Genomic DNA, 26,168 nt, shown 5'->3' on the forward strand with positions numbered 1-26,168 from the left:
CGGGCCCCGGGGCCGCGGCGGGCCGGGCACGGGGGGCGGCGGGGCCGCACGCCCCTGGCGGCGGGAGCGAAGGGGGAGAGTGCGCCCCGAGGGGCCCCGGCGCGGCCCCTGAGGGCCCTGCGGCCGGACCGGCGGGTGTGGAGTCACAGGATCAGCGAGGTCGGAAAACTGTGCCGACATCATCCAGCCCGACCCGTGGCCGACCCCCACCTTGTCAGTCGGACCGTGGCACTGAGTGCCACGTCCAAGTCTTTCCTTAAACACCTCCGGGGACGGCGACTCCGCCGCCTCTCTGGGCAGCCCCTTCCAGTGTCTGACCAAGCTTTCAGTGGAGAGATTGTTACTGATGTCCAACCTGAACCTCCCCTGGGCAGGTTGAGGCTCTGTCCTCTTGTCCTGCCCCTTGTTCCCTGGGAGCAGAGCCCCCCCGGCTCCCCCCTCCTGTCACAGGGGGTTGCAGAGCCAGCAGGTCCCCCCTGAGCCTCCTTTTCTCCAGGCTGAGCCCCCCCAGCTCCCTCAGCCCCTCCTGCTGCTCCAGCCCCTTCCCAGCTCCGTCCCCTCCTCTGGACCCGCTCCAGCCCCTCGGTGCTCTCCCTGGCAGGTTCGGGGCAGCTCACGGGCACCCCCGGCTCTGCCCGAGCTCCGCGGGGGCCGCACGGACGCGGCTCTGGCAGGTGTGAATTTTGGTCCGCGCCCCTGCAGCTCGTTCCTCTTCTGGATGCTCGCTTTGAGCCAGGGACAGTGCCACGCACAGCTGTGAAGCCTCTCCGAGCATCTCCTCTGCACCGAGGGCTCTCACCGAGTGCCACTCGCTGCTTGGCAAACGTCATTGTCCCGTGGTGAAAACTGAGATGTGTGTTGTTCGTAGAAATGCTGACTGTAGTTGTCAAAGCTGTGGGTTTAACCCTTTTTTAAGGGCATCTCTCTTTGGGTCCGTTCTGGATACAGGTGTGCATAAGCACTGCAGCTGTTTGGTTTGTGCTCACTGAGGCCCTGGTCCTGCAACATCCGTGGTGCTTCAGGGGCTGAGCAGACAGAGCAAACTGTAAAATGTAGATTCCAATCTTGCAGTGAATAGATCCCACTTGGTACTTACTGCAGAACAGACATTAATGCTGTGTCTTGTTTTGATTTGAAAGTGACTCCCTGCACCCCTCGTGTCCTTAAGTTTGACCTACATAATCACAACAGGATTCGATACAAAGTCTCAGGAGGGTGAGGTGGATTTTGTTTCCTCTCACAAAGTTGTCAGCTCAGTTCTGACACCAGGATCTCTGCCCTCTGGTTCATTGTCTGCTGCCTCTCCTCGGGAGTGGGGAAATCAATTGGCATTATCCTATAGCAGCTCCTTGCTGCTGGATGTCAGATGGGTGCACAGACCCTGGGTAAATTTTTGGTGCCCATATTATCTAGGAGCTGAATCAATATAAGCATGTTGAGTGGAGAAAGAAAACTGCAGAATTTTCTCACTGCTTTGGCTTCATCTCCAAGGGGAACAAGGCCCCCTAAAACATTTCCAGCTCGTTTTATTGCCCTGCGATGGTCGGGTGGAACATCAGTAACTGGGATGGGGATAAAGGGAGGGTTGTTCCAGCTGTTTTCTGACCAGGTCCCAGCACCCTCTGTGTCAGTACCCTTGCCTCCTGCCTGTGTCCTGTGCCATTCCACTTTGCAGTGCATCCAATCCCTCCGTCCCTGCCCAGCATTCCCAGCTCCCTGCCCATTCCAGCTGTGTGCACACTGGTTGCCCAGATGGCCAAGGGGAACAGGCAACTGTTGAGCCAATGCCACAGCCCTTCCTGCAGCGTTCCCCAGCTGCCAGCTCCCAATAAACACATAAACCCCGTCTTCAAAACATCTACTGTCCTCTCAGATGTGCTTGGAATTAACCAGTGGATCTAAGTGAAAAGTGTGATTATATGAACTTTGTTTCCATAGGAAACTGTGCTTGATGGAAAGTGGAGAATTCATGCAGCCTGGTTTCCCCAAGGAGTTGTTTGCTACATCCTGTCCTAACAGCTCTTGCCTGACTCCCACCAGCCTTGGGGCCTGGGAGCTTCTGCCTCCCTAGAGCTGCTCCCAGGTGCTTCCCATATCCCAGTCTGCCCTGTCCTTATTTGTGCAGCCAGATGAGTCAGGTGTTCCTGTTTGCTGAGTGACCAGCATCTGCGAAAGATTAAGGATATTTACCCAATTGTCCTTGGCTCCTCCAGGCTTCTGTCCTCTCTCTGGCCTGTGGTTTTTTGTAAAGCTCATGGAAGTCTTCCTCTGACAAATTTGGCAGAAATGCAGGTACTGGATTCTGGAGTTCCTGAGGGATGTAACGGGGCGAGGTGGGCAGATGGATGGACAAAATGATTTGGTCTCTCTCCGAAGCTGTGTGAGAACGGATCAGGCAGTTGCTGATTGTTACAGCTGCAGGCAGAGATAATGCAGTGGTTAAAATGCTTGTGGCCTTTCATATTTCTCTGTATTGTGTCTCCCAACCGGGGGTGTAGCTGTGTGTGCGGGAAGGTTGAGCACAGACTGTCATGGAGATTTTGCCTGTAGATAAAATGAGGGTTTTAACAGGAAAAGAGGAGGAGAAGTAGCAGACAAGTAAATATGTGGGAAGCCTTGAGCACTAGATGACTAAACTCATACACAAGGCAGGCAGCACGCAGAGAGTGGAAGTGACAGAATGAGTCTGAGAAATCCAGGGAAAGGTCTGGGGGAGCCTGCCTGTGGAAACGGGAATAACAAGGCTTGCACAGAGAGGGGAGGCTTGAGCTACTGGGGAACTGGCCAGGGAGGGGAGGATAGGAAGGAAGATTGATCTAATGAAACTGAAATACATTTTGGGAAGAGGAAAATGTCACTACTGTATGCACTGTTTCTTCAAGGGGCTTTCCAGGATTTACTGGAGAACTTTTAAAGGCCTTTTGATGGGCAATCCCAAAAGGTAGAGTGTATATAAGAAAAAAAGGCATGCATTAAACAGGAATTAAGAGTGTACTTCACCATATCTATTTCAGATCAGTGTCTGTTTGAACTACGATATTCTGTGTACTTGTGCTGCCAAACTGAATGTTTGCCTGCCCTCAGACTTGATTTGTCACCTGGAGCATAGCAAAATCCTTGCAAATTGTACATGCAATTTTTGAGATAGCAGCTTTCTGGCTTTAAGATATAAAAATAAAACTGTGATATGTGGCATTGATCTTATGACTCCAATAAAAAAAAAAAATGTTTTCTGAGATTTCTCTGCTAACTTTGTGGGCTTGCTTATAGTAGCTGTGATTTTTGTAAGAGGCAATTTTCGTGCTGTTTTTTGAACTGGGTGTCAGGTGGTGTGATGTTGGTATTTAATGCCAGTAGACATGCTTTATTTCAGGTGTTTGTGTGACCCCACCGTGATACTGAAGAGAGGCTGTTATTTGGATATTGAGCTGGAAGACTCGTTACTTGCTGAGAATAGAGACCTGGTTGTAATGAGAGAGAAAATTGATCAGGAAGTAGCCCTAAGAGGTGAAAACCAAGAAGCATTTCTTATGCAAGCCTGCCAGTTGACTACAGCATTAAAAAGCTGGTAGGGTTGTGTATTTCTGGCTGTTTTCTTTTCCAGGTTGCTCCAGGAGCGTGGTAAAATGGTAGAGAGGGAAGTGAGGTTTTTTTCTGTACTTCTCTACCAGGGAGATGAAGTTTGGGTGGTAGAGCAGCAAAGCTCTTTGAATTATGTCTTCTGTGTAGTAGTGGTAGCTGGAGATGATGCTAAGCAGAAACTCAAGGAAAAAAAAACCACTTTTAGGGTTACCTGACCTTGGTAAGAGATCAGCAGCTGATCCCAAGAGCAGAAGGGAATGTGTGTTCTGGGACTGGAGCTACACAGGGATTTTTCTTCTGTCATTGTATCATGTCAGCTTGGGTTGGACACTTAAATTGTACTTGACTTCTGAGAACTGTTTGGGTTTTTTCTTTCTCTGATGCCTTCAGGTTCAAAGAGCATCTACTGTCACTTGTGCATCCCATATTCTCGTGACTCCTATGTAGAAGTAAGTGGCTTCTCCTTCCCTTTGCCTGTTTTTGTCAAGGCTGAAGACCCTTCCCTTATGCTCTCACCCCCTGCAGTTTGTGGAACTGTTTCCTTTTTGTGTCTCCTCCTGAGATCATCCCTGGGTTTACTTTTGTCATTGTCCAAGACCCTTTTGCCCTTCATTCTGCAGAGTTCTACTCACAGCTCACACTTTTTTTGCCTTTTTTAAAATTTTGGGGGGTTGTTGTTACTTCATTTGTGTCTGTGGCCACCTTTCCCATCTCTGTCCTCATTCCAGGACCAGCTTTACGCTTCTGGAGCTCTCATAATCTTTTCCAATTCAGGTCTTTTCCAAAGACTTGTCCTTTTCAAAATACCATCTTCCAAAACTGCATAAATATTTTCTTACACCTCCTCAACACTGTCACTCTTGGCATCTTCAGTTTAAGACAGTAAAGCTCAAGTTCTTGCTGTCTTGATAAACTTGTACATAAAAGGATTCAATTCCTGGCTTACAGAGCAGTGAGTGTAACATTGGCACCCAAGGAGTGAAGTGCAGGCTGTGCAGGTAGCCTGGGAAGTGGATTGCATGGCAACCTCAGGGGTATTTTGGTGTTTGTTGGAGGAAGGCAGCCGATGACTCATGTCCTCAGATGGCAGCACAAAGTCAGAGCCAACTCACCAGCAAATAGTTAAATATTTAATTTATTTTTGTTTTGTAAATGCTGTTTACCTCGCTGGAGGTTTTCAGCCAAAATTAGTTTCAAAGCTGTCACAAAAGATAAACTGAGTAAGTGACCTTTAATTTAAGTGACTGTAGTTACATTCCCCCCCACACCCCTCCCAAGAAGAATATTCCTAGAGAAACTCAGCATTCTGGAAAATCAGTCTAGGAAAGTGAGTGCCCAGCTTGAGCTCCAGAGGTGTAGAACATTGCTGCCCTGTGCTTTGGCCAGCACTGGGCTGGGAGGCTTTCTTAAAATGTATGTGTGCATATACACATCTCTCATAACTGCTCTGAAATGAACTGTGTTCTTCTGCCTAGCTCCTTACAAGCTCTAATGGGTTTTAAAGATGAATGGAAGCAGAGGTTGATAACAGCAGTGTTCAAAATGATTCAGAACTACTGGTTTTAAAGAAGTGAATTATGTGGTTACAATGAGAGGGAACAGTTACAGCCGGATCTGCTTTGCCTTCCTGCTTAAATTTAAGAATAATATTGTTGTTTAGGGATCTCCTGCTGGCTGAGTCTGTATCTGCAGGAATGAGGGCTTTTGGGTCAGGTTCATCTTTCTTGTCTGTGCTTCTCATTCTCGTGCTTGCAGTGGTAATATTCAGGTTGCTGAGCTGTTTGGAAAAGTACAGCCAAAACAGAAGTAGATAATGTTTTAATTTCCATATAAACACGTGATTTGTTGTCTTTCACTGTGAGCACAAGCACTGATTTTCCAGTAGATTAAAATCAGTATTACACAGTTAACAGGGGCCCACAGCCCCAGTTTGAAACATCCCTGAGGCTTCTTCCTCCCCACACTCTGCCCTTCCTTGGGTCTCTATGTTGGTGTGAGTGGTTGCTGTCAACATTAAACTACTCATTCACCTGTCAGTTTTAACTAATTATTGGGATGTCCTGCTCAGGATCAGGAGTTGGACTTGATAATCCTGATGAGTCCCTTCCAACTCAGCAGATTCTGTGATTAGGAGACTTTTACTTTCTCTCCTGCTCCAGCAGACAGGTTCTATAGGAAGTATTTAAGAGGCAAAATGTGTAAGTTGGAAAGGACCAAACTGAACTGAGCTGTCACCTGAGGCAGGATGATGATGGCAAAACAGTCTGGGTGGTGAACTGGGCTGAAAGCCCTGGCTCTACCTCATCAGAGTGTGCCACCTGTAACTTGGACAGTGCTCAGCTTATTCACTGTGCAGAGAAAAGGGCTTTTAAAACCAGGAATATCTGACGTTTTGTCACTTTGAATTTCCTTGTCCCTCTTGGTGGCTCTTTGAAGTGGTTTAGCTGGTTATTCTTTGCTGGGCTGGCCCGGGCCACAGCACATGCTCTGCAGCTGGGTCTGTGAAGGGTGACACGGGTGCACAGGGAGGTGGGAGAGCCACGGGGCTGGCTGGGTCTGCTATGGACCTGTAATGTAAATTTGCTGAAGGTGCTGTGGAGTCATCTGTGGGTTGGCACATCCTTTTATACAAACACTCCCAGCCTGTGCCAAGGCTGATTCTGCACTGATGGCTGTGACCCGTGTGTGCCTCGTCAGGCATAGCCTGGCTGTCCTGTGATCGCTGCTGGTGAATGAACTTCAGCCTCTGCAGGTCGTTTTTCCAGTGACATGATTAATAATGGCTGGTTTATACTCTTATTGTTAAATCTCATGAGAAGGCTTTTCTGTATCAGCCCTTCCCAGCTCAGGGGGCCGTGCAGGGTTTGCATGATTAGCATGGCTTGTGCAAAGAGAAATCCCTGCTGGCTCCCAGTGCTCCTCAGAGATGTGCCTGAGTGTCCCTTTCCATTTGGGTTTTGACTACATTCAGCCAGTATTAGAAAAGTAACTTCTGTCCTCATCATTGAAATACAGTTGGTGGTGCCTTCTGTGATCCTCATTTGCTAACTTTGCCTTGGCCAAGGCCTGGTTGAGGGGGGAGGCATGTCATGCAGCCCACTGTAAATATAGAAACACAGATGGAGCTTTAACTGTTGCAGGTGAGGTTGCTGAGAACTAATGCTGAGGCAGTATTAGTGGTGTGGGACTTTTTTCTTGTTAATTTAGGGTTGAGATTGCAGACACTTTGTATATTTTCTGTGGTTGTGGGTTTTACAGTTGACTGCACAAGGTACTTAGTCAACCACAAGGAAGTGAAGATGTCATCCCCTACCCCACTCCTTTTGTTCTTTTTTTTTTTTTTTTTAAGAATGGAAAACAATCTGAGTAAATTACAGTGACAGCAAATGAAAGGCAGTAAACCAATAAGTCTCTTCTACTCTTATGTACCTTCAGGAAAGTAGGCTGTGCAGCTTTTCTCACTGGTTGTCAGCTGTCTTAAAATCTACCTGAGAGCTTTTCTGGAGGGACAGGTCTTTAGGTGACCTGTGGTCATGGGATCTCATACTAGTGGAAGAGTGTGTGTGAAATTAGAAACTACAGCTCTCTGCAAAATCTTGCCCATGGTAGCTGCAGCTGCCATGATTTCAGCTGCTCAGAGATGCCATCCAGCAATTTCCCCTTCCATGCAGATCATGGAAAGGCTGCAGGAATGCAGCAAACTCATGTGTTTTATTAGAAATGTTTGGCCTTTAGGATACAAGTGTCCATAAATGCAGGCTTATGTTCTGAGCATAAACTTAGTTCTGAGTTTGGTGGAACCTGCAGCATTGTAAGTTTGTTTTCTGCTTATTTTTAGGGGCACCAGGAGATGCTTCAGTGGCGAGACCTCTTTGACAATGCAAGTTAGGAATGAAATCCATTAACTAACCTCCCCCTCCTCACCCTGATCTCCAACAGACTTCCCGGAACGCTCGGAAGCAAAGGGTCAGGGGAGAAGGGTGGAAGGGCACCATGAAGCTGAAGCAGCGGGTCGTGCTGTTGGCCATCCTCCTCGTCATCTTCATCTTCACCAAGGTTTTCCTCATCGACAACCTGGACACCTCGGCTGCCAACCGGGAGGACCAGCGCGCCTTCCACCGCATGATGGCCGGGCTGCACGTGGAGCTGGACCCGCGGCTGGAGCACACGCTCCAGTCCCCCTGGGAGATCGCGGCCCAGTGGGTGGTGCCCCGGGAGGTGTACCCCGAGGAGACCCCCGAGCTGGGGGCTGTCATGCACGCCATGACCACGAAGAGAATCATCAAAGCCGATGTGGGGTACAAAGGGACGCAGCTGAAAGCTTTGCTAATACTTGAAGGAGGGCAGAAGGTTGTCTTCAAACCCAAGAGGTGAATATTGCCTTCGGTGACTGCTTTAATAGCTGCTTTGTTTATGTCTGTGTTTTCTTTTCTCCACGTTGTCACATTAATGTTTAAGTTACAAATTTTCACCATCCTGTTATCTGAGAGACAGACAGGAGGGAGCCTTGCTGGTGCTCTGGTAACAGTAGGTTGCTGTGCCAGCTGTCTCTCAGGCTGCACAGTCTTGATGCTCAAAACTACCTGTCTTTAGGTTAAAAGAATAATAATCCCTGTGTTCAGTCCTGGAGGAATGTTGGTTACACGTGATGTTTCTGAGTCTTTCTGACTCTGGAAGTGCAGGTTGTGGCAATGTGGAGACAAACCTTGCCTACTCTGAGTAAGGGTCATGTCAGACTGCCAGGAGAGAGTGCAGTTCAAGAACAGGGAAGGAATTCAAGTTGACAGTGGTATTAAAACTAGATCTGGGTGTCTGGTGTTGCTGCATGAAGGCTGTAAAAATGGCTTGGGGTAGGTCAGAGTTTCCTGTCTGCCAGTGCTGAGTACTGGAGGAGCAATGTGTGGGTAGTGAGATTTTCTTGGTGTGGCCTTTGTTTACAGTGATCCACAGGGAAATCTGACATGATTGAACACTCATGAAAGAGTCTTGTGCGTGGCTGTAAAGCTTTTTGAACTGTTTGGCTTTGGGGAAAAGGATAAGAAGGAAAGATGTTAAAAAGTAAGGGAGGTGTGTTTTAGGGGAGTGCACTGCAAATGGGAGGTGATGTCACCACAGTGAGGACATCTCTCCCCAGAGGATTTTGAGCTGAGCAAGCATTAAGGTTTTCTGTCCTGTTAATGAGGGAGTCCAGAGGAGGCCATGGAGATGCTCCAAGGGCTGGAGCACCTCTGCTTTGGAGACAGGCTGGGAGAGCTGGGGGTGTTCAGCCTGGAGAAGAGAAGGCTCCAGGGAGACCTTAGAGCCCCTTCCAGTGCCTAAGGAGGCTCTAGGAGAGCTCTGGAGAGGGACTTGGGACAAGGGTATGGAATGATAGGACAGGGGGGAATGGCTTCACACTGACAGAGGGCAGGTTTAGATGGAATATTTGGAAGAAATTCTTCCCCTTCAGGGTGGTGAGGCCCTGGCACAGGTTGCCCAGAGAAGCTGTGGCTACCCCATCCCTTCAAGTGTGCAAGGCCAGGTTGGACAAGACTTGGAGCAACCTGGTCTGGTGGAAGTTGTCCCTGCCCATGGCAGGGGTTGGAATGAGATGACCTTGAAGGTCCTCTCCAACCCAAACTGTGATTAGAGAATGAGAACACAAATCTGTCCTGCACTTGAGTTCCCAGTCCTGTTTCTCTATAGCCAGTTCCTGCTCGGGCTGGAGCTTCCCCGTGGGCCCAGGCTGTGTTCCAGCAGCATGAGCCTTTCACACTGAAGTCTTGGTGGTGTCCCATAAATGCACCAACAAGACACAGCATTTCCATAGTGCTGTCTGTGTGGGTGAGAGCTGTAAAGTGTTTCACTGAGCAGGACATTCCCATAATGCCATGTCTGTGCAGGTGGGCACAGTGACTGTGCTCCATCAAGGACACGTGCAGCTGGGAATGTTTATAGGAACACTGGGCAGTATGGCCCTGGCCATACAGGCAGACTGATGGTCTGTTTGTGGCTACTGAACAGCCAGGCTTGTGGGCAGAGTCCTTTTGTGCCACTGCAAGAGAGTCTGTTTAACTGGCTTTGAACATGAAAGCACTGTCAGAATTACTGCTAAAAACAGTTAAACAGTTCCTGGGAAACTTACTGGTTGGGGATGATGGAATTTCCTTGTTACTTTTGCCCTAAAAAGAACCAGTTGCCTACTGTGCATGGAAACAAGGCCTTTGGTTGGGTTTTACCAATAAATTTTAGCTCTTCAGCTTTCAAGAAGTAACCATGTTTCCAAGAGCCTGCTGTAGGTACATACCAGAGACCTGCCTTTGAGGACGTGTTCTGAGGTTAACTGTCCCATTTCAAAGCCTGACTTACTAATGATTAAGAGTTGCTGCCATCACATCTGGTGGTATATGTGAAATAAGTTGCTCGTTTGGTGTAAGCTCCAGTTTGGCAGGAATCTGTCAGATCCTCCTCCCACAACTCCCTGCCATCCTGCCCTGGTGAATTCTCTTTTGAGCTGCTTTGCAGACAAGCTGAAACATTTGCTCAGACCTTCCCTGAACATCCAAGTAGAGCTCAGTGGCTTCTCCTGCACTGTTTTTGCTACTGCTTGATCCCAAAGTCTGTTGGAAATAATCCATTTTACACGATTTGATACGTAGATGGAAATGAGAAAACAGGCCTTGTCCTATTGGAAAATGTGTTGCATTTGACCCATTTGCTCAGTATTGATTGTAGTATTTCACACTCACCTGAAGCACGGTGCTAAAACAGTACCTAGGACTGATTCAGATGTGAGGAAACTCAGAAATTGGTGTTTGCCTCGGCTAAGTAACATCTATTAAAAGATAAAAAAGGGAGCAAAAAGCCTGCCACTTCACCAAAACACACCGTTGTTGTGATGGGTGCCTGATTTCTGTTTCTTGCTCTTCATGATGTCTTTCCTCCACCAGAATAAAGGCTCTGTTTATATCCAGTATTGTCCTCAGGTTCACTCTTGCTGATTTTCTGTCTACTGTAAGATTCCATTTGCCATCTCTTCCACAATATCAGATTGTATTTTCATGTTAATGTACAATCCATTCTAACCCCAAAATCATCTGTGGAATTGCTGATTTCCAGTATAAATAGTCCCCTGTTCTGTAGCTGGGTCTGTGCTCTTTGTTCTTAGATGTGGTTTGGCATATGGTTGGATTAAAATTCATTAGTTGGAATAGGCACTGCTTCCCAAGCTTTGGAGATCACTGTACATCCCTGGCCTGCTCTGAACAGCAAAATTGATGGAATTTCTGCACAGAATCACTGTATTTGACTTGTTTCAATTACAGATATGCCAGGGATTACGTGGTGGAAGGAGAGCCCTATGCTGGCTACGACAGGCACAACGCAGAAGTGGCAGCCTTTCACTTGGATAGGTATGGAATTATTGGCTTACCTGGCTTTATTATCTTTGGAAAATGCTTCATCGGAGTTCCTTGAAGAACACACCTCAGATATGAGCTGTTTCTAACCTGCCAACACAGCACATTGAAGGCAAAAATAAAAATCAGCTGTTTGGTGACACTTCATTGCAAAGGTCTGTGCAAGATTCTAACATTTTAGATTTTTGTGAAAAATCTGGAAAGGAGAATGAGCACTAAAACCATTACAGTTAATATTACAGGGAAGAAAAGAGCTTAACCAAATGCTGTGGAAGAGTCTGGAATACCAAATGTATGTGCTAAGTTCACGTCCAGTACACTGAAAAGTGAAGATTAAATATTAATCAGTGCATCCTAGAGGAAAACCAGCTATTCATATATAAATTGTATTCAAGGGTACCCAGGTGGTTTCGTGGTCCTGAGCTGGAGGTGCAATTACAGGAGAAAAACCAAGTACAGGATATACAAAGAATGGGACAGAAAATGCCAAACCCTGAATGCTGATAGTTGAAATGCTGTTAGAGATGCAGTTTCATCTGGAATCAATGAGCACAGTCTTGATCTCCTTGTTACAGGAAGACTGTGTTGGCACTTTGGAGGTGAAGAGACTTAAAATCTGTACTGATCTGTGTAGTCCTTTAAGCACTTTTAAAATTCCACTACAAATACCCAGGTCATTTGTGGTCACACATGGGGGTGAAACCCGGATCTTGTAACTACAAGTTTTGTGATTGTTCTTCCCACCTCTGTTCTTCCAGGCATTTTTCAGGCATTCACTTTTCTTCTGCCACTGTCTCTTCCCTTCTCCCTCCTCATGCCAAAGAAAACAACTCCTTGATTGGTTGCTTTCAAGTGTAGTTGAATTGGGCTTGAACACAACACTTCAGTAGGTAGTGGTTCCCACAAATTATAAATGATCCTTGCAGGTGACCAGCCCATGGGCCACATGGTTTATTGCTTCAACCTGTACATGAGACACATGGTGGGTATTTCTGGGGTGAGGTCTGAGTTCTGAGCATGGTGCATCCTGTGGTGCTGTGCTGCAAAGGCTTTAATAAAAGAGTGTCACTGATGGCTTATGAAGCAAGTTTAACATCCGGGCACTTAAGAAAAGTGAGTTCCCTTACTTTGCTTGGAGAAGAAAAGAGGTTTCTGCAGGGCTCCAACTTTATTCTTCGGTCTCAGTCACCTCTGACAGAGACTGTGGGTTTGTTTTGTTTCGATTTTGAACTGCTGCCTGTGTTGCAAACTCTCTTGCTGTATTTTTTCCTCCCGAATCAGAATCCTGGGTTTCCGACGGGCCCCGCTGGTGGTTGGCAGGTTTGTGAACCTCCGCACAGAGATCAAACCCGTGGCCACGGAGCAGCTCCTGGGCACCTTCATGACTGTGGGTGAGTGGATTCCATGGATGGTGCAGCCCAGTAAAGAAAAATGGGTTTAATGGGGAAAAAGAGCCGTGGGAGCCTGACACAGCTATGGAACAGTTAACTCTGGTGCAGGAAGCTGGGAAGTCTCTGTCTTTGCCAAGGGAGAGCTTGTATAACCCTGTTTGGAGGGGGAGGAGGGCTTGGTTTCCTCCAAGTAGTTTTCCCTCTGTATCTACTCTGTCTTCCCTCATGCTGCTGTTACAGATGGGAAGGTTTGGTTTTTTTGAGTAAGAATTTTCTCTCTGTTGTCAGAGGTGGTTAGAAAAATCTGTGATTAGACCTACATGGAAAAAAATAGAATTGTATTTAACGTGAACAGAGTGGTGATTTGGGATAATTTGTAGAGCTGACACTTCAGTTGGTGTTAGATGCTGTTTGTGCCATCAGAGCCTGTGGAGCATTTAGAACCAAATGTGTCAGAACTTCCCTGTGTTATTTACAGCAGTAATGCTGTGAGGGCACGTTATGGGAATTACTAATGTGAACTCCTACCAGGTGGTCATTAAGCACCAAGAAATTACTTATGCTGCAGCCTTAACTCCTTCAGGCTTTCATAAAATATCCAATTATACTCTTTTTTCGTTTGTTTTGTTTTCTAATCAGAAGGCTCTAGAGATGATTGTTCATTAGAGCTGGTAAATATGTGCCTGTGTACATTCCTATTACAAGCACTGCTGGCAGTCTCACACTGCCAGTTACAAGGTGTAACTTGGAGATGAGAGGAGCTCAGCCTTCCCAAACTCTCCTTGCATTCAGATGGGGTGCCTGCCTCAGGCAGACTATACTTTTTTGAATTTCAGCCAAGATAACTAAGCTGTTTTCTAGCAGAAATGCTGACTTGAAAAGTTGGCTCCAGAAATTTTCATTGCCTTTCCTTAGTTTCCTTGGATTTGCTGTTGTGCAGTGCAGGACCCAAATAAATGGGTGGATTTAGGAAAAAGGTTGTGATCTCTTGTCAGCCCAAATTTGATCAAGTTTCTGAGGTTTTGAAGAAAAGATAATTCATGCCTATTCAGTGCAGGTTTGCTGGAGTTGCAGCTACAATCTCAAAGAATTCTGGCTCTTGCTGGACCTGCTGCAGGCCCTGGATGGAAAGTGAGACTTGCAGGGCTTTCCATACAGATAAGAGATCTGGTCTGCAAGCTCTTTGTAGTTAATAATAATTTCTGACATCCTCAAGTTGTCTGATGGGGTATTGGGAGCACAAGAGCCAGGTCTGGATGGAGGGCTCCCCTGGAGTGCTGGCTGAGGGGTGGGGCTGTGTAAGGGTGGAAAGTGAAAAACACACCTTTGGGTGAGCTGAGCCTGGTTTGGGAAGGATATTGGATGTAGAGCCACAGGAAACAAGGACAGAGAACAAGTGGAATCACAACAAAGGGAGACATAGTTGAGAACTATTTTGGAGGAACATCTGTGAACATGGAACTGGATTTAACTTGGCAAGAGTCAAGCAAAGGCAGGTTAGAAGGGGGAAACAGAAAAGGTTAAACTAAAACTATTAATCCAGGTTGTGTGGATTACAGGATACATCAGCATTAGCAGACTAAAGGCTGCAGGGTTTTGTTGCTCCTCTCCTGTCAGAAGACACTGATGAAGCTTTGACAGATCTGCATTCCTGCATCATGTAAGAATGACAGCTTGTGCCTGTCTCCCCTGCTCAAGTAGCTGAGACGTGTGGCAGCTCTCAGGGCTCCAAATCCATTTGAGTTCTGCCGTGTTCTACTTAACTTGCCTCTTTTAGGTCAACTTTTTCAGAAAGGTGGCAAATCTGACACGTGAAGTACGTGAAAAATGTGAAAAACAAGCAGTGTCAAGGTTGCCGAGTCAAGGTCCCAAGGACTAGGAAGGGATCACAAAATCTTGTTGGTGGTGCAGTGTATTAACTCTTGGTGTGATAAAGTCATTAGAAAATACAATTACTCTCTCCTTTGAATATTAGTCCTTAATTGCTTGCAATGAATGGATATCTGTGTAATCTCTTGGAACCTCTCCCTCTCTGAGACAGGAAGCACGTGGTCAGGTGCAGTGAAATCCTGTTGCAGGGAAGGCTCTGCTGCAACAACATGCTCCTGAATTTCAGCTGGATTCCTCGGATTAAGTTCTGCTGTTTTGATACCTGTTTGTTTTTGGTTTTAAGGCAATAACACCTGCTTCTATGGGAAGTGCTACTACTGTCGGGAGACAGAGCCAGCGTGTGCAGACGGGGACATCATGGAGGGGTCGGTGACCCTGTGGCTGCCGGATGTGTGGCCTCTCCAGAAACACCGGCACCCCTGGGGCAGGACCTACCGGGAAGGCAAACTTGCCAGGTAGGAGAACGTGGGAGGGGCACTCCAGGCTCTGAAAATCTTGGCTGTGGGCTAACCAAGACCCTTCTCTTGTGCCACAGGACGTTCTGTTGATGCTGTGGCCCTCTGAAATGGCAGCACCTGCTGTCACGGTCCTTGTAGTTTCTTCGGAGAGTTGTGGAGCTGGTTTAGCTTAAGTAGGTAGGCACTGGAAAGCTCCTTGCTTTGAATACCATTAATATTTGGTGACCAGGCTCAGCATCTAAAGAATCCTTAAAGGAGGACAAATGTGAGCTCTATCCATCTTGTACAATAGATGTGACACGTCTGAGTACGTGGCTTGGGGATGTTTTTGCCGTGACCAGAGCAAGTGGTTTTGAGCTTAGTAAATTTTTCCAAATCTTTGTCATTAACAAGTGATTAGAAAGAGTTTTTTAGTCCTTGATCTAAAGTATCTATTGATTTCCAATGATGTGATTGTTCTCACAAAGAATTTCATCCGAAGGCTTCACTGAATTGTTTTAGAGTATTAAATGCGTCGGTTGATTTTTAAGCAACAGATGTTTTCTCCTTTCCAGCAGGTCAAAATTAGCTGTGTTCAGTACATGGTATATTGCAGTAATGAATGGGCTGAATTCTTGGAGGTGTTTCTCTATTGAGAGGCTATTTTTCATCATAAGCTGCCTCCTTACACAGGGTTTTACCGTGATTCCTGTGCTGATTTGATATTTGCTGTGTTGAAACTCACTCTTGCCTCGTTCAGATGGGGTTACAAAGTTCTGGTGTTTGCACCTTGTCATGCTGCACATTTCCCTTTGAGAACATCAGGAAAATTAGATGTTCTAGGTGTCATGCTCTCCTTTTTCTGTGCCTGGTAATTATGGAAAAATAAAAGCGTTAAGAATTTTTTCCTGCTCTAACTGCTTCTACTCTGTCCTGAGTTGACCTTTTGAACATAATTCATACAGTCACATTAGTGTAAGTAATGTTTAATGGAAGTGTAATAGATAAAATCCCTGACCTTCCAAGGCCTGTGCTGATACAATATAAATGATCAGAAATAAGTGTCAGAGAAAGGTCTGTCTTGAAAGATTCCGTGGAAGATGAGGAGAGAGAGAGAGAATAGTCTGTCTGAAAAATTGTGGCAAGATTAAGTACTGCTCTAAAGTAAAATGAGAGAAAGAGAAACACTTGAGGGAGAGAGGGATGCAGCATAAGGAATTTATTCAGCACAAGAGGTAGGAGGGTCTGAGACTGTTGCCTTGTGGATTTGTGCTGCAAGTTGAATGTGAGTTGGACCTTGATGCAAAAGAAAGAGAGAACCAGACACAACATTTGAGGACCATGTGTGACCTGTCGTCAAAAACATTGAGAAGACACATTTTTGGCCCCTCTAGTTTGGATACCTGGAGGAAGGAATAAGGGAGGTCAGGCTCCAGACCACTGGAAGATGAGGTGGGGTGTGTGGCAGTTCTAGTAATGGAATTCTGATCTTCCTCCTTTTATGAGTCTCTGCAATTGTGAGCATGTCAGCAAGGCTCTCCAGCTTGTTTCCTCCATTTCTGTTTCCAAGTCACAGATGGTTTAAGGCATTTCCAATTTCACTGCTGTTTTGTGAAGGATTGTTTCAGTCCTTACATGGAAGATGTTATAGATGTACTTGTTATTTAGGTTGACAGATGGAAAGGATATACCCCAGAGATTTGGCTGTTTAGGTGGTGGTGTTGAATAGCTTTGAAAGCTGTAAAGAAGAAAATGAGAAAATTTCAAATCCTAGCTTTGGAGAACTGAGACATGACATCCGTGTTACAACATTACTTGTAGAAGGAGAGGAGATGAGAGGGAAGCTTGAAATCTTGTCAGTGGAGAAAAAGGTGAGATACTCTGGAAGGGAAGTGGGGAGGAAGGAGACAACTCTGAAGGAGAATGAACACAGGTGAAGCCCTTCTCAGGACAGAGAGGCTCTTTACTAACCATGATGAGATTATTTGCATTAGAGAGAAAAAAATTAAGAGGGTCACTGGAAAGCCAGACCAATGGAAGCAGGTCAAGGCACTGCAAACAGACACGGTGCTGAAGTCCTTCACTGGGAAGCTGAGGGAGGCAAGTCAATCTTGCCGTGAGGCAACCTGGGCACTGCTGAGTTGTGAGCACTGAGGAGGCAAACTCTGACCTTGTTTTTTGTAGGAAGATGTTGTGTATCCTTGCACTGGAACTACTACATGCTGGGATGTGAATGCAGGATTTACTCATGAGGATTAACTCATTTGCTAATGAAACACTGTTGTCTAGCTCTTCCTTCTTTATACAGCATGGGCTGCTGTGCTTAGCTTTTCTTCCTGCACTCCTCAGTGTCTGAAGGGCAGCTGTAACTCCCACTGGTGTGCAGGGATGGCTCCTTGAAGGGCTGTTTGGTTTCTCTCTGGCCACAGGTGGGAGTACGACGAGAGCTACTGCGATGCTGTGAAGAAAACCTCCCCCTACGACTCGGGCCCTCGGCTCCTGGACATCATTGACACGGCCATCTTCGACTATCTGATCGGGAATGCCGACCGGCACCACTACGAGAGCTTCCAGGATGATGAGGGAGCCAGCATGCTCATCCTGCTGGACAATGCCAAAAGGTGAGGGCCAGGGAATATTTTTTTTTTTCTTTTCATTAATGTCTTTTGTGCTAAGCTTGCTTTCTTATCAGAAATTACTCACCAAATATTAGGGTCCTTCAAAGGCTGCGGTGCTGACTGGACGAGGGGGAATGGATTCAAACTGAGAGAGAGTAGGTGTAGATGAGAGATTAGGAAGAAATTTCTTCCCTGTGAGGGTGGGGAGGCCCTGGCACAGGTTGCCCAGAGAAGCTGTGGCTGCCCCTGGATCCCTGGAAGTGTCCAAGGCCAGGCTGGATGGGGCTTGGAGCAACCTGGGCTAGTGGAAGGTGCCCCTGCCCATGGCAGGCAAAAATTGTCTTTCTGTTATGCACTGACAATGTTCTAGGAGGAAGGAAGTTTAATGGATTAGTCATTGGGAGTAAATATGGTGTTTGAAGGTCAAGTCCCTTCATTGTAGTTTGTTCTTATAACACTGTGAAAACACTGCTGGTGTGGCTTTGCAGGCTCCCAGTAAATTATTTCCTTGAAAGCTTGAGTGAGGTTCTTTCAACTCCTTTGAATTAAGGGATAGGGGGCCAGTTTTTTCATGGAATCACGGTTGATCTCAAGTTGGAAGGATCAATTGAGCTCAGCTCCTTGTTCCTCATAGGACTACCTAAAATTAAGAGCACATGACTAAGAGCAGATGCTTCTTGATGCCATGACCACTTTCCTGGGAGCTTATTCCAGTTTTAAAGCTACTAATAATAGAATTATTTGGGCAGAGTAATGCCAGACCCCTAGAGCAACTTACCTCTATTAAGTGGAAAGTTCTGTGCTGAAAACAGGATTATGAGGAGGGTGAAAATAATACAAATACACAAAATACAAATATACAAAATAAAACAAGCATGTGTTTACATGAAGCTTGAAATACTCTGGAAGCCTTCTGGCAGACCTCCCTCAGAAAGTGTGGGCATGAAATGTTCAAGTGGATCACCTTGTTGGTGGAACTGTTGTTCTGATGGTGGCTGCTCTTTGGTTCCTTCCCTGTCCAGCAGTGTCAGAGAGGCAAAGCTCCTGTTCCCTGTGCCCAGAATCCCAATTATTCCTTACCCCTGCATTACAAGATGAGTTCCATTTCTAGACTCCTCTGGAATTCCTTTCTAAGGTGCCTTGGTCTCATACAGAACTGGGTATGCTGGTGCTCCTTCTGTTTGCCTGGTACATCAGCTGATGCTTTTGAGAGTTGTGTCTGTGATTGGCCATGGCCTGTTTGTATTTTAATTTAAATGATTTGATCTCTTGGAGCATGAAATTGCCTACTATTGATTTCTTTGAATTCTTTACAGAGCTCTTGATGTTGAGAACAACATTAGGAGTTCATCTGGTTCACTTGGGTTTTAATTTTGCCTTTCAGCTTTGGAAACCCTGCCCTGGATGAAAGAAGCATCTTGGCTCCTCTTTATCAGTGCTGCATGTAAGTGAAATGCTGGGGTACTGTTCACTTTATTTATGCAATTGGTGTTCTTAGGTTTACAATATAATTAGGTTTGAAGCCTTCTGGCAACCTGAAAATGTTTGCTTGGATACTCAGGGCTTTATTGTTTTTGAGATATTGTCTGTTTGATGTATTGTCACTGCCCAAGAAGCTGAGAAATACATTTTCATGAGGGCAGTACAGTGGGTGTTTGGCTGCAGAAAGTGGTCTCACCTCCAGGTCACTGGTTCAGATCTTTCCATAGTCAGTGTGACAGGTACTTTGCATCTGCAGCTGTCCCCATCCAGCTCCTGACAAATAAAAGTTCACATCCCACTCTGAGTTCTCCCTGACAGAAGCGAAGGACTCAACGTGTCTGGCAATTTAATCATTTCCAAAAATGATTTCTGAAGAAGACTGCAGCCCTGCTCAGGGGGCTCCTTTCAACCCAGGTTTGTAGTTTCTTTGCTGGATTTTGTTTCTGCTTTGGCCTTGTGAGCTGTGGTTTTGTTTGTTTTATTTTTAGAGGCTGTGACTTGATTTCTGTTCTGTGTCCACTCTCTCACCAGACCATTGCTGCTTCTCTGGAGCACCTCTGCTCTGGGGACAGGCTGGGAGAGCTGGGGGTGTTCAGCCTGGAGAAGAGAAGGCTCCAGGGAGACCTTGGAGCCCCTTCCAGTGCCTAAGGAGGCTCTAGGAGAGCTCTGGAGAGGAACTTGGGACAAGGGTATGGAGTGATAGGACAAGGAGGAATGACTTCACACTGACAGAGGGCAGGGTTAGATGGGATATTAGGGAGAAATTCTTCCCCTGCGAGGGTGGCAAGGCCTCAGGTTCCCCAGAGAAACTGTGACTGCCCCATTCCTGCAGGTGTTCAAGGCCAGGTTGGACAGGACTTGGAGCAGCCTGGTCTAGTGGAAAGTGTCCCTGCCCATGGCACAGGGTGATCTTGAAGGTCCTTTCCAGCCCAAACAATTGTAGGATTCTATAAAAATTTCCTGGACAGAAAATACTGATGTATCCATTTCCTGATTCTGATACTTGAAGATAACATTAACTCCTTTAAGCCTTCCAAAAATTAAGCATTTAGTTGAGAGTTCCTTCAGCTTGTCCTTGAAAGGTTCTGTCTTCCACATTCCTTGAGGCCTGTTAAATCTGGGAACTTTTCAGAAAGCCTGAGCTCTCATCCTGCTTCCACTAAGCATTCCACTTAGATTCCACTAAGATTCCATGCACTCTGCAGTATACCTGGCCTGTGTTCTGCAAGGTTCTTTTAAAATCCATAGAGAGAACAGTTGATTTTCAAATTCTGTAGTTTCCCTCCATTAATTTTAAACAAATGTTTAATTTCCTGCTTTATTGAGGATCTTTTGCAGTCTCTGTCATCTGGATTCTCCCAAATGCAACCAGAAGAGAAGTTTATCTCTGTAAGAGACTTTGCAGTTTCTTGGATTTTAGGTGCCCTTCCTTTCTGGTGCCAGGCAAATGCTATATAAGAATTCATATGCATAATTGCTTTAACAATAGGTTTGGTACAGCACTTGCTTATACTGCTGGTTTTATTAGAGGCCATCAAAACCAAGAGAGGCCATCAAAACCATTAGACCAATGGTGCTAAAACATAAGGATTTGGGGGAGAATCCCAAGAGACCTCACAGAACACAACAGTCAAGATGAGTTATGACAACAACACGAACAAGTTCAGTGGCCAGTGAAGAGGAAGAATCACTTCTGTGTTCACTTTCTTGGAGGTTCAATCAACAGCCTTTTGTCCTTTGTGATTAACTGTTGGTCAGTGATGCTCTTCCTGAGGCAACGTGAGTTTGTGTTTGAATTAACAACCAGATTGTTGATTTTCCTTTCTTTTCTTTCCTTTCCACACTGTGTCTGGGAGGCCTCAGGACTGAAGACAGTCCTTGCTTGCAGCGGGAAGTGTTCCTGTGCACCATCAGTTATTGTCACAGGGCATTGATTCTTCTTCACCTTCCAAGTTTCGCTCGGATCCTGCGTTAACCTGCAGTTACACCTCCCTCAGGAGGTTGGCTTCGGTGTTCCAGACAGGATCACAGCTGGGCAGTGGTATGATGTGTTTGTGTGTTTGTTCCTTTTGCAGCATCCGGGTTTCCACCTGGAACAGGCTGAATTACCTGAAGAACGGGGTGCTGAAGTCTGCCTTAAAAGCGGCCATGTCGCATGACCCCATCTCCCCTGTGCTCTCCGACCCTCACCTGGACGCCCTGGACCAGCGGCTCCTCAGCATCCTGGCTACAGTGAAGCAGTGCACAGACCAGTTTGGGCCAGATGTGGTGCTGGTGGAAGACAGGATGACTCTGTCTCACTTGTAATTGTAGCGGAACACGGATGGAACTCCTTTTTTAAAAAAAACAAACAAAAAAGCGATAGAAAAACAGCACAATCAGTTCAGAAGGGCTGTGGCCAAGATGGACTGACATGAACAGGAAGGCTCCTGAGCCAGAGGAATGGAGGTGACAGTGGCTTTTTCTGTGGGCTGGCAGCAGTGAGAGGTGGGAGCTGGGCCCTTGGCTGGCTCAGCACCTGGAATGGCATCTTGGCCGTGGTGGCATGTCCATTGCTGGCAGTGGGCACTGCACTGGGTAAAAATGGCTCTTGGTGTTGGTGGGAGTGCGTGGAATACAGACACTAATTTGTGAACTGAATCCAGAGGGGACAAATGGAGATGAACAGTACAGTCCTCTCCCCTTCTCTTCCCCCAGGGTACTCTGGCGAGTTTGTCTGATTCAGGGTTGTACACAATCAGCTGTGAGCTGGTTGGGCATTTACTGCTTCTCTAGAGAACGAGGAAAGGGTGAATAAAATAATTATTAGACTGAAGAGTTGTGCCACCCCCCCGGGGGTGGGATGTTCTTCCAAATGCCATGAGGGTGGGAGAGGGGACCTCTGCTGCTCACTTGGCTTTTCCTCGATAAAAGACTGGGAAAGGGGTTTGCCTCATATGTGATAATGCTTCAGTGTTTTGGCTGAAGTCCTATTAAAGATTTATCCACAGGGTTGGAGATTTAGGAGAGGACAGGGTGGTTATACAGCACTTGATAATTAAGGGGTTATCATAAGTTTCCATGTGTCCTGTCACTGTTTTTTAAGGAATCTGGCAAGGTCTGAGTGGAGAAAATATCCTTGCAGTCCTGTGCCTGTATTAAAAACCAAACTTCCATTCTGTTGTAGCTGAGGAGGAGGAGGACAGGATCTGTCCTTGGAAGCAGGTTCTGCGTAGCAAGGTCATGCTGCTTACTGTGAGCCCTGTGGTACGTGGGGCCTCTGGGCATGTTGGGCTGAGGAAAGAGGTGTTTGCTGGGCTTCCCAAGTTACCAGAAGTAACCTGAAGAGTGGAGAGAGCCCTGAGCTGTGGTGGTTGTTCTCCATCTCATCTGAGAGAGCTTCCTGCTGCTCTGTGTGACCACAGCTCAGCGCTGCTGCTCTGTGCAACACCAGCTGGTCAGTCCCACCGTTCACCTGGTCTGGCTGTGGCTGAGCTCAGAAGCTGTGAGCACTTCCAGAAAGTTTTCTGCCATCCCAGCAACTGCCACTGCGATGTTCTGCTTTGGATGGTCATCCTGGGGTCCTCACTGATGGTTTTGCTGTAGCTAGGGAAGAGTTGGTGCAGGTTGGCTTTCCAGGCCAGGCTTGCAGCACTCGTCTTGTGCCAGTCCTGTCATCCTTCAGCACTTCAGCCTGTGCTGCCCATGAGCTTGTGGCCATAAAACCTGTCACCTTGGGATAAGAATCTGTGTCTCCAGAAGGAAAGCAGCTTTGTCGCTGTTTCCAAATTGAACAGCTTTTCATCAGTGCTCAGTTCAGCCAGAATGGTCCTTCATGTAAGGAGAGAGCTCCCTTCCCAAAGTGATTATGGATTACTGGATTTGTGAGCAAGGGCAGCAAAATGTCAGTTAAAGCCCTTTTCCTTGATTTGTCTGTCAGGATCTCTTTAGCTCTGCAGTGTGGTGGGCAAGGAGAGAGCTGTTTCTTGTTCTTGCACCCAGGTCACACCTGATCCAAGAATGTCAGGGAGAGAGTTTATCTGAAAAACGCAGGTTTATTTTGTTAAAGTCTTTTTCTTCCTTCATGAGCAGAGTATCTTGAAAGCAGAACGTAACTGTTTACCTGAGACTGAATTTTATGTTCTTCTGTCTCTCTTCTGGACTTGGACACATCACAGACCTGCCCCAGAGGGATGAGGTGATGGGATGGAGATATGTGGATCTGGAGTTATTTATTGGAGTTACTAGTCAGGATGGTAATGCACAGCCAGCTCTGAGGACACTGGTGAGAAGCTTGTGCCTCTTTATCATTGTACTTGACAACAGAACACGCTGTAGAAGCTGTGGGTGGTGCCTTAGAGGTGCCCATGGGGCAGGAGCGCTGGCATCAGCTGTTCCCCAGGAAATTTCAGATGATTTACCCAAAGGGGAGATGGTGAAGCACATGGTGGTGGCTTGTAGCATTTCTAAAAGCTTGTTCTTCTCTTTGAGCTTAATCGTGAGCTCTTAGTATTTTGGGAAGGACCTACCAAAATTTGATGTTTTGATTTCAATGTGATCACTCTTGATATAATAATGGATTCAAAAATTGATTTAATAATGGATTCAAAAAAAGGTCTTTCTGTCTTTGAGATTAAATTGGTTGAGAATTTACGTATTGCTCTAAGCTGAAACTTTTGCTGTCAGATGGAACATGGGGATAAGTTTTTCCCCAGTATGAATGTCAAAGATTTAAAGCAGGGTATTGGTTTATTTTGGTTTACTTGTGAACAAAGGGCGTGAAGTCCGGCATCGTCAGTAGGAGGAAGCAAGAAATGGTTGGGTTTTTTGGGTTTGCTTTTTTCTTTGTGATATTGATGCTTCTGGTTGCTGTAAACACTCCTGGAGGTTGGTGTTCTGCAGCAGGAAAGAAGAGTAAATTCCTCCCTTAGCCAAAATCAGGGAGATGTGATTTTGGCCTTGCGATAATTTCTGCCCTTTGGGCAGCTGTCGTTGTTTTGCTTGAATACAGAACCCTGAGAAATTTTAGATTGTAACCATTGGAAGGGAAATGAGGAGCAGCATCCACGTGCCAACAGGGTCTGCTTGAATCTCTGACAAATAACACCGTTTGTGAGGCAGGTGCTGTGCTCTGTCAGTGAGGTTTTCATGACACCTTCTGATCCTTGTTCGCTGTGCACGCTGTCATCCGCTGGCCCCAGATGTTACACAGTGGTTGTGTTGTGGAGATTGGTGATACCAGAGCGCCTGAAGCACAGAAATCAAGAACTAATTAAAGAGAGAGCACCATCAGCCATCTGCTATTCACCTCCTCCCCCCTGAGTCAGCCGTGGGGTGAAGGAGACACTCGAGCCGGCTCCTCTTCCAGCAGCTGACGAACTGGAGTGTGTCTTGCCAAACAAACTTCAACTGAAAAATACTAATTTATTAAGAAGGTAATTTATTTGCTGCGGCAGCTGGAGCAAGATGCTGGAAACAGACACCCCTGTCAGAGCTGTCAGAGGATGCCCCTGGGAGCTGCTGCACAAATGGAGGTTGCTAATGAGCAAACAGAACGTTATCATGACTTTCTACTTGTATCCCCCCGGGGTCAGATCCCACATAAAGCAACATTGTGTGAATAAAGATTTTAATAAAGCAACATTGATGGATTGTTTAAGTCTTTCTCTCCCTCCCCTGTCTGTCTCTCTCTTGTTCCAACATGTGGGCTGAATGTTTAAAGTGTTTTGCTGCTGCTGTTTCCCAGTTATTCCTTCGCTAATGGTTGTCAGTGGCCTTTATTCCAGTCGTGTATATCCAAGAACGGGGTCAAACATCCAGGTTGTTTGCAAGAGCCTTATTGGGAAGGGAAGAAGAGTGTCCCAAAGGTATACAGAAGAAAAGCACACCTAGATTGGAGTGGTTTTCTGACAGTGCATCCCATGGCCCTGCATCTGCCAAGCACCTGGGCTGAGTCCTTGGCTGTATCCCAATAGCTTGGCTTCGTTACATGGAGCAAGAGATGGATATGGAGTTGGCAAGAGATGCTTGCAGAGTTGGCAGGTGTTCATGGTTGGTTTTCCTAAGCTTTTATTGAGACAGAGCAGGTAAACAGCCCCCAAAATCTGCTCCCACTGAGTGCAGAGGTTTACTCAGACTGTCAGAGCTTGTTTTCTCAGTACCCCACTAGTGAGTGGGAGGCAGGAGGTGATGCAGTTGTGGATGTCAGGGGTCTTTGACCTGCCCTGTAGCATCAACATGGTTGTGTGGAACCTGCTTTTGTTTAAACTAGAGTTTCTCTGTTGAAACTCTGGACTTCAGCATTGTTGAATTCTGCAAGAACTGTTTTTTGGGGTTTATTTTGGGGGTTTTGTGGGGGAGGATGTTCTGGGTTTTTTTTTTTGTTTCCTAGCATTATGTGCTGGCAGTAACTTTTCTTATCCTCTGTCTGTGTTCTTGAGCTTTGCTCTGGGAACGGGACAGGATTTTTGCTTGTGTTTGAGCACTTCAGCAGCTACAGATGATTTTAAGGCTAAAATCGCCACTTCGGAGAGCTGTTGTTCCAAGCACTTTGTTGTGCTGTTATGTATTTTTAGAGTGGTTGGCCTTAGTAACAGGGTGAGAATTCCTTTAACTGAGAGGTTTCAAAGTGTTTCTGATTATGTAATGAATGTAATTTTACAGAAGAATGAACACAACACGAACAACTTTGAGCCAATGGAGAACAAAAGGGGGTTGAAAATAAGCACTTTCCCTGAACTTCTCAAATTCTTTCCCTACAAATTTTTTATTGAATCTAAAAATTAGAAATGAAAAGAAGTCTTTAGTTCATATATCCCAAATGTGGGACTGGTGACCTTTCTTTGTAGAGTCAAACTTTTTAAGAGACTGGGGATAGGACTTTATGGGGAAAAAAATGAAGGAGGGGAAAGGATTCCCCTCATATCCTTTATTCCAGATCTTCCTTTAATTTAGTGATCTAATCCACAGCTGTTATACTGAGCTCTGGAGAGAGAGTCTTCTCCTCCTGCCTTCTGTCAGAGTGCAGCTATGGATCTACAGAAGGAGTTGCTTTATGGAAAGTGGAAAAAGCATGAAAAGATGGGTGCATGGCATTTCCCTGGGCAGTGGATACAGCCTGTATGTAAAATCCTGGATTGCAAGGTTCCCTCTGAGTGTTTGCCTGTCCTGAGCTGCACTGGGGGGTGGAATAAGCAAGACATAACCTCATTTTGGTGGTGCTGTTTTTCTTTGTAGATGGCAGCTGTGCTGTAAGAGCTGAGCTGACCCGAGAGGGTGGAGTTTTAACCAGGTGGTTGCTGCTCACCAGGACTGACTGACAAATAACCAGCCATGAAGTGACAAGCTCATCCTTCCATCATCTCTGGGGACATGCAGGTCCCTGCAGCTGCT

General features: G+C 46.3%; 1 protein-coding gene across 2 annotated transcripts; it reads left to right on the forward strand.

The window, feature by feature from the left end:
• Positions 1–3,972: 3,972 nt before the first annotated feature.
• On the forward strand, positions 3,973–26,134 carry FAM20B (FAM20B, glycosaminoglycan xylosylkinase). 2 transcript variants are annotated; one of them, XM_027658419.1, is made up of 8 exons: positions 3,973–4,031; positions 7,421–7,952; positions 10,887–10,973; positions 12,261–12,370; positions 14,544–14,715; positions 17,127–17,318; positions 18,700–18,759; positions 26,013–26,134. In XM_027658419.1, the coding sequence occupies exons 2-8, from the start codon at positions 7,576–7,578 to the stop codon at positions 26,035–26,037; spliced, it is 1,023 nt and encodes a 340-aa protein (XP_027514220.1). In that variant the 5' UTR covers positions 3,973–4,031; positions 7,421–7,575; the 3' UTR covers positions 26,038–26,134. The 2 variants fall into 2 exon arrangements, with proteins under 2 accessions (XP_027514220.1, XP_027514219.1); XM_027658418.1 differs by lacking the exon at positions 26,013–26,134 and adding an exon at positions 20,873–24,417.
• Positions 26,135–26,168: the final 34 nt, after the last annotated feature.

Source organism: Corapipo altera, unplaced genomic scaffold (genome assembly GCF_003945725.1).
Source record: "Corapipo altera isolate COAL_440 unplaced genomic scaffold, ASM394572v1 79, whole genome shotgun sequence".
NCBI classification, from domain to species: Eukaryota; Metazoa; Chordata; class Aves; order Passeriformes; family Pipridae; genus Corapipo; species Corapipo altera.

What these genes read in the sequence shown, in the direction of transcription:
- FAM20B (XM_027658418.1), top strand. Translation starts at nt 7,576, where the DNA reads ATGAAGCTGAAGCAGCGGGTCGTGCTGTTGGCCATCCTCCTCGTCATC. An exon ending in GTTGTCTTCAAACCCAAGAG is followed by an intron (nt 7,953 to 10,886) that starts GTGAATATTGCC and finishes TTTCAATTACAG; the next exon opens with ATATGCCAGGGATTACGTGG. An exon ending in CCTCTTTATCAGTGCTGCAT is followed by an intron (nt 18,760 to 20,872) that starts GTAAGTGAAATG and finishes TTCCTTTTGCAG; the next exon opens with CATCCGGGTTTCCACCTGGA.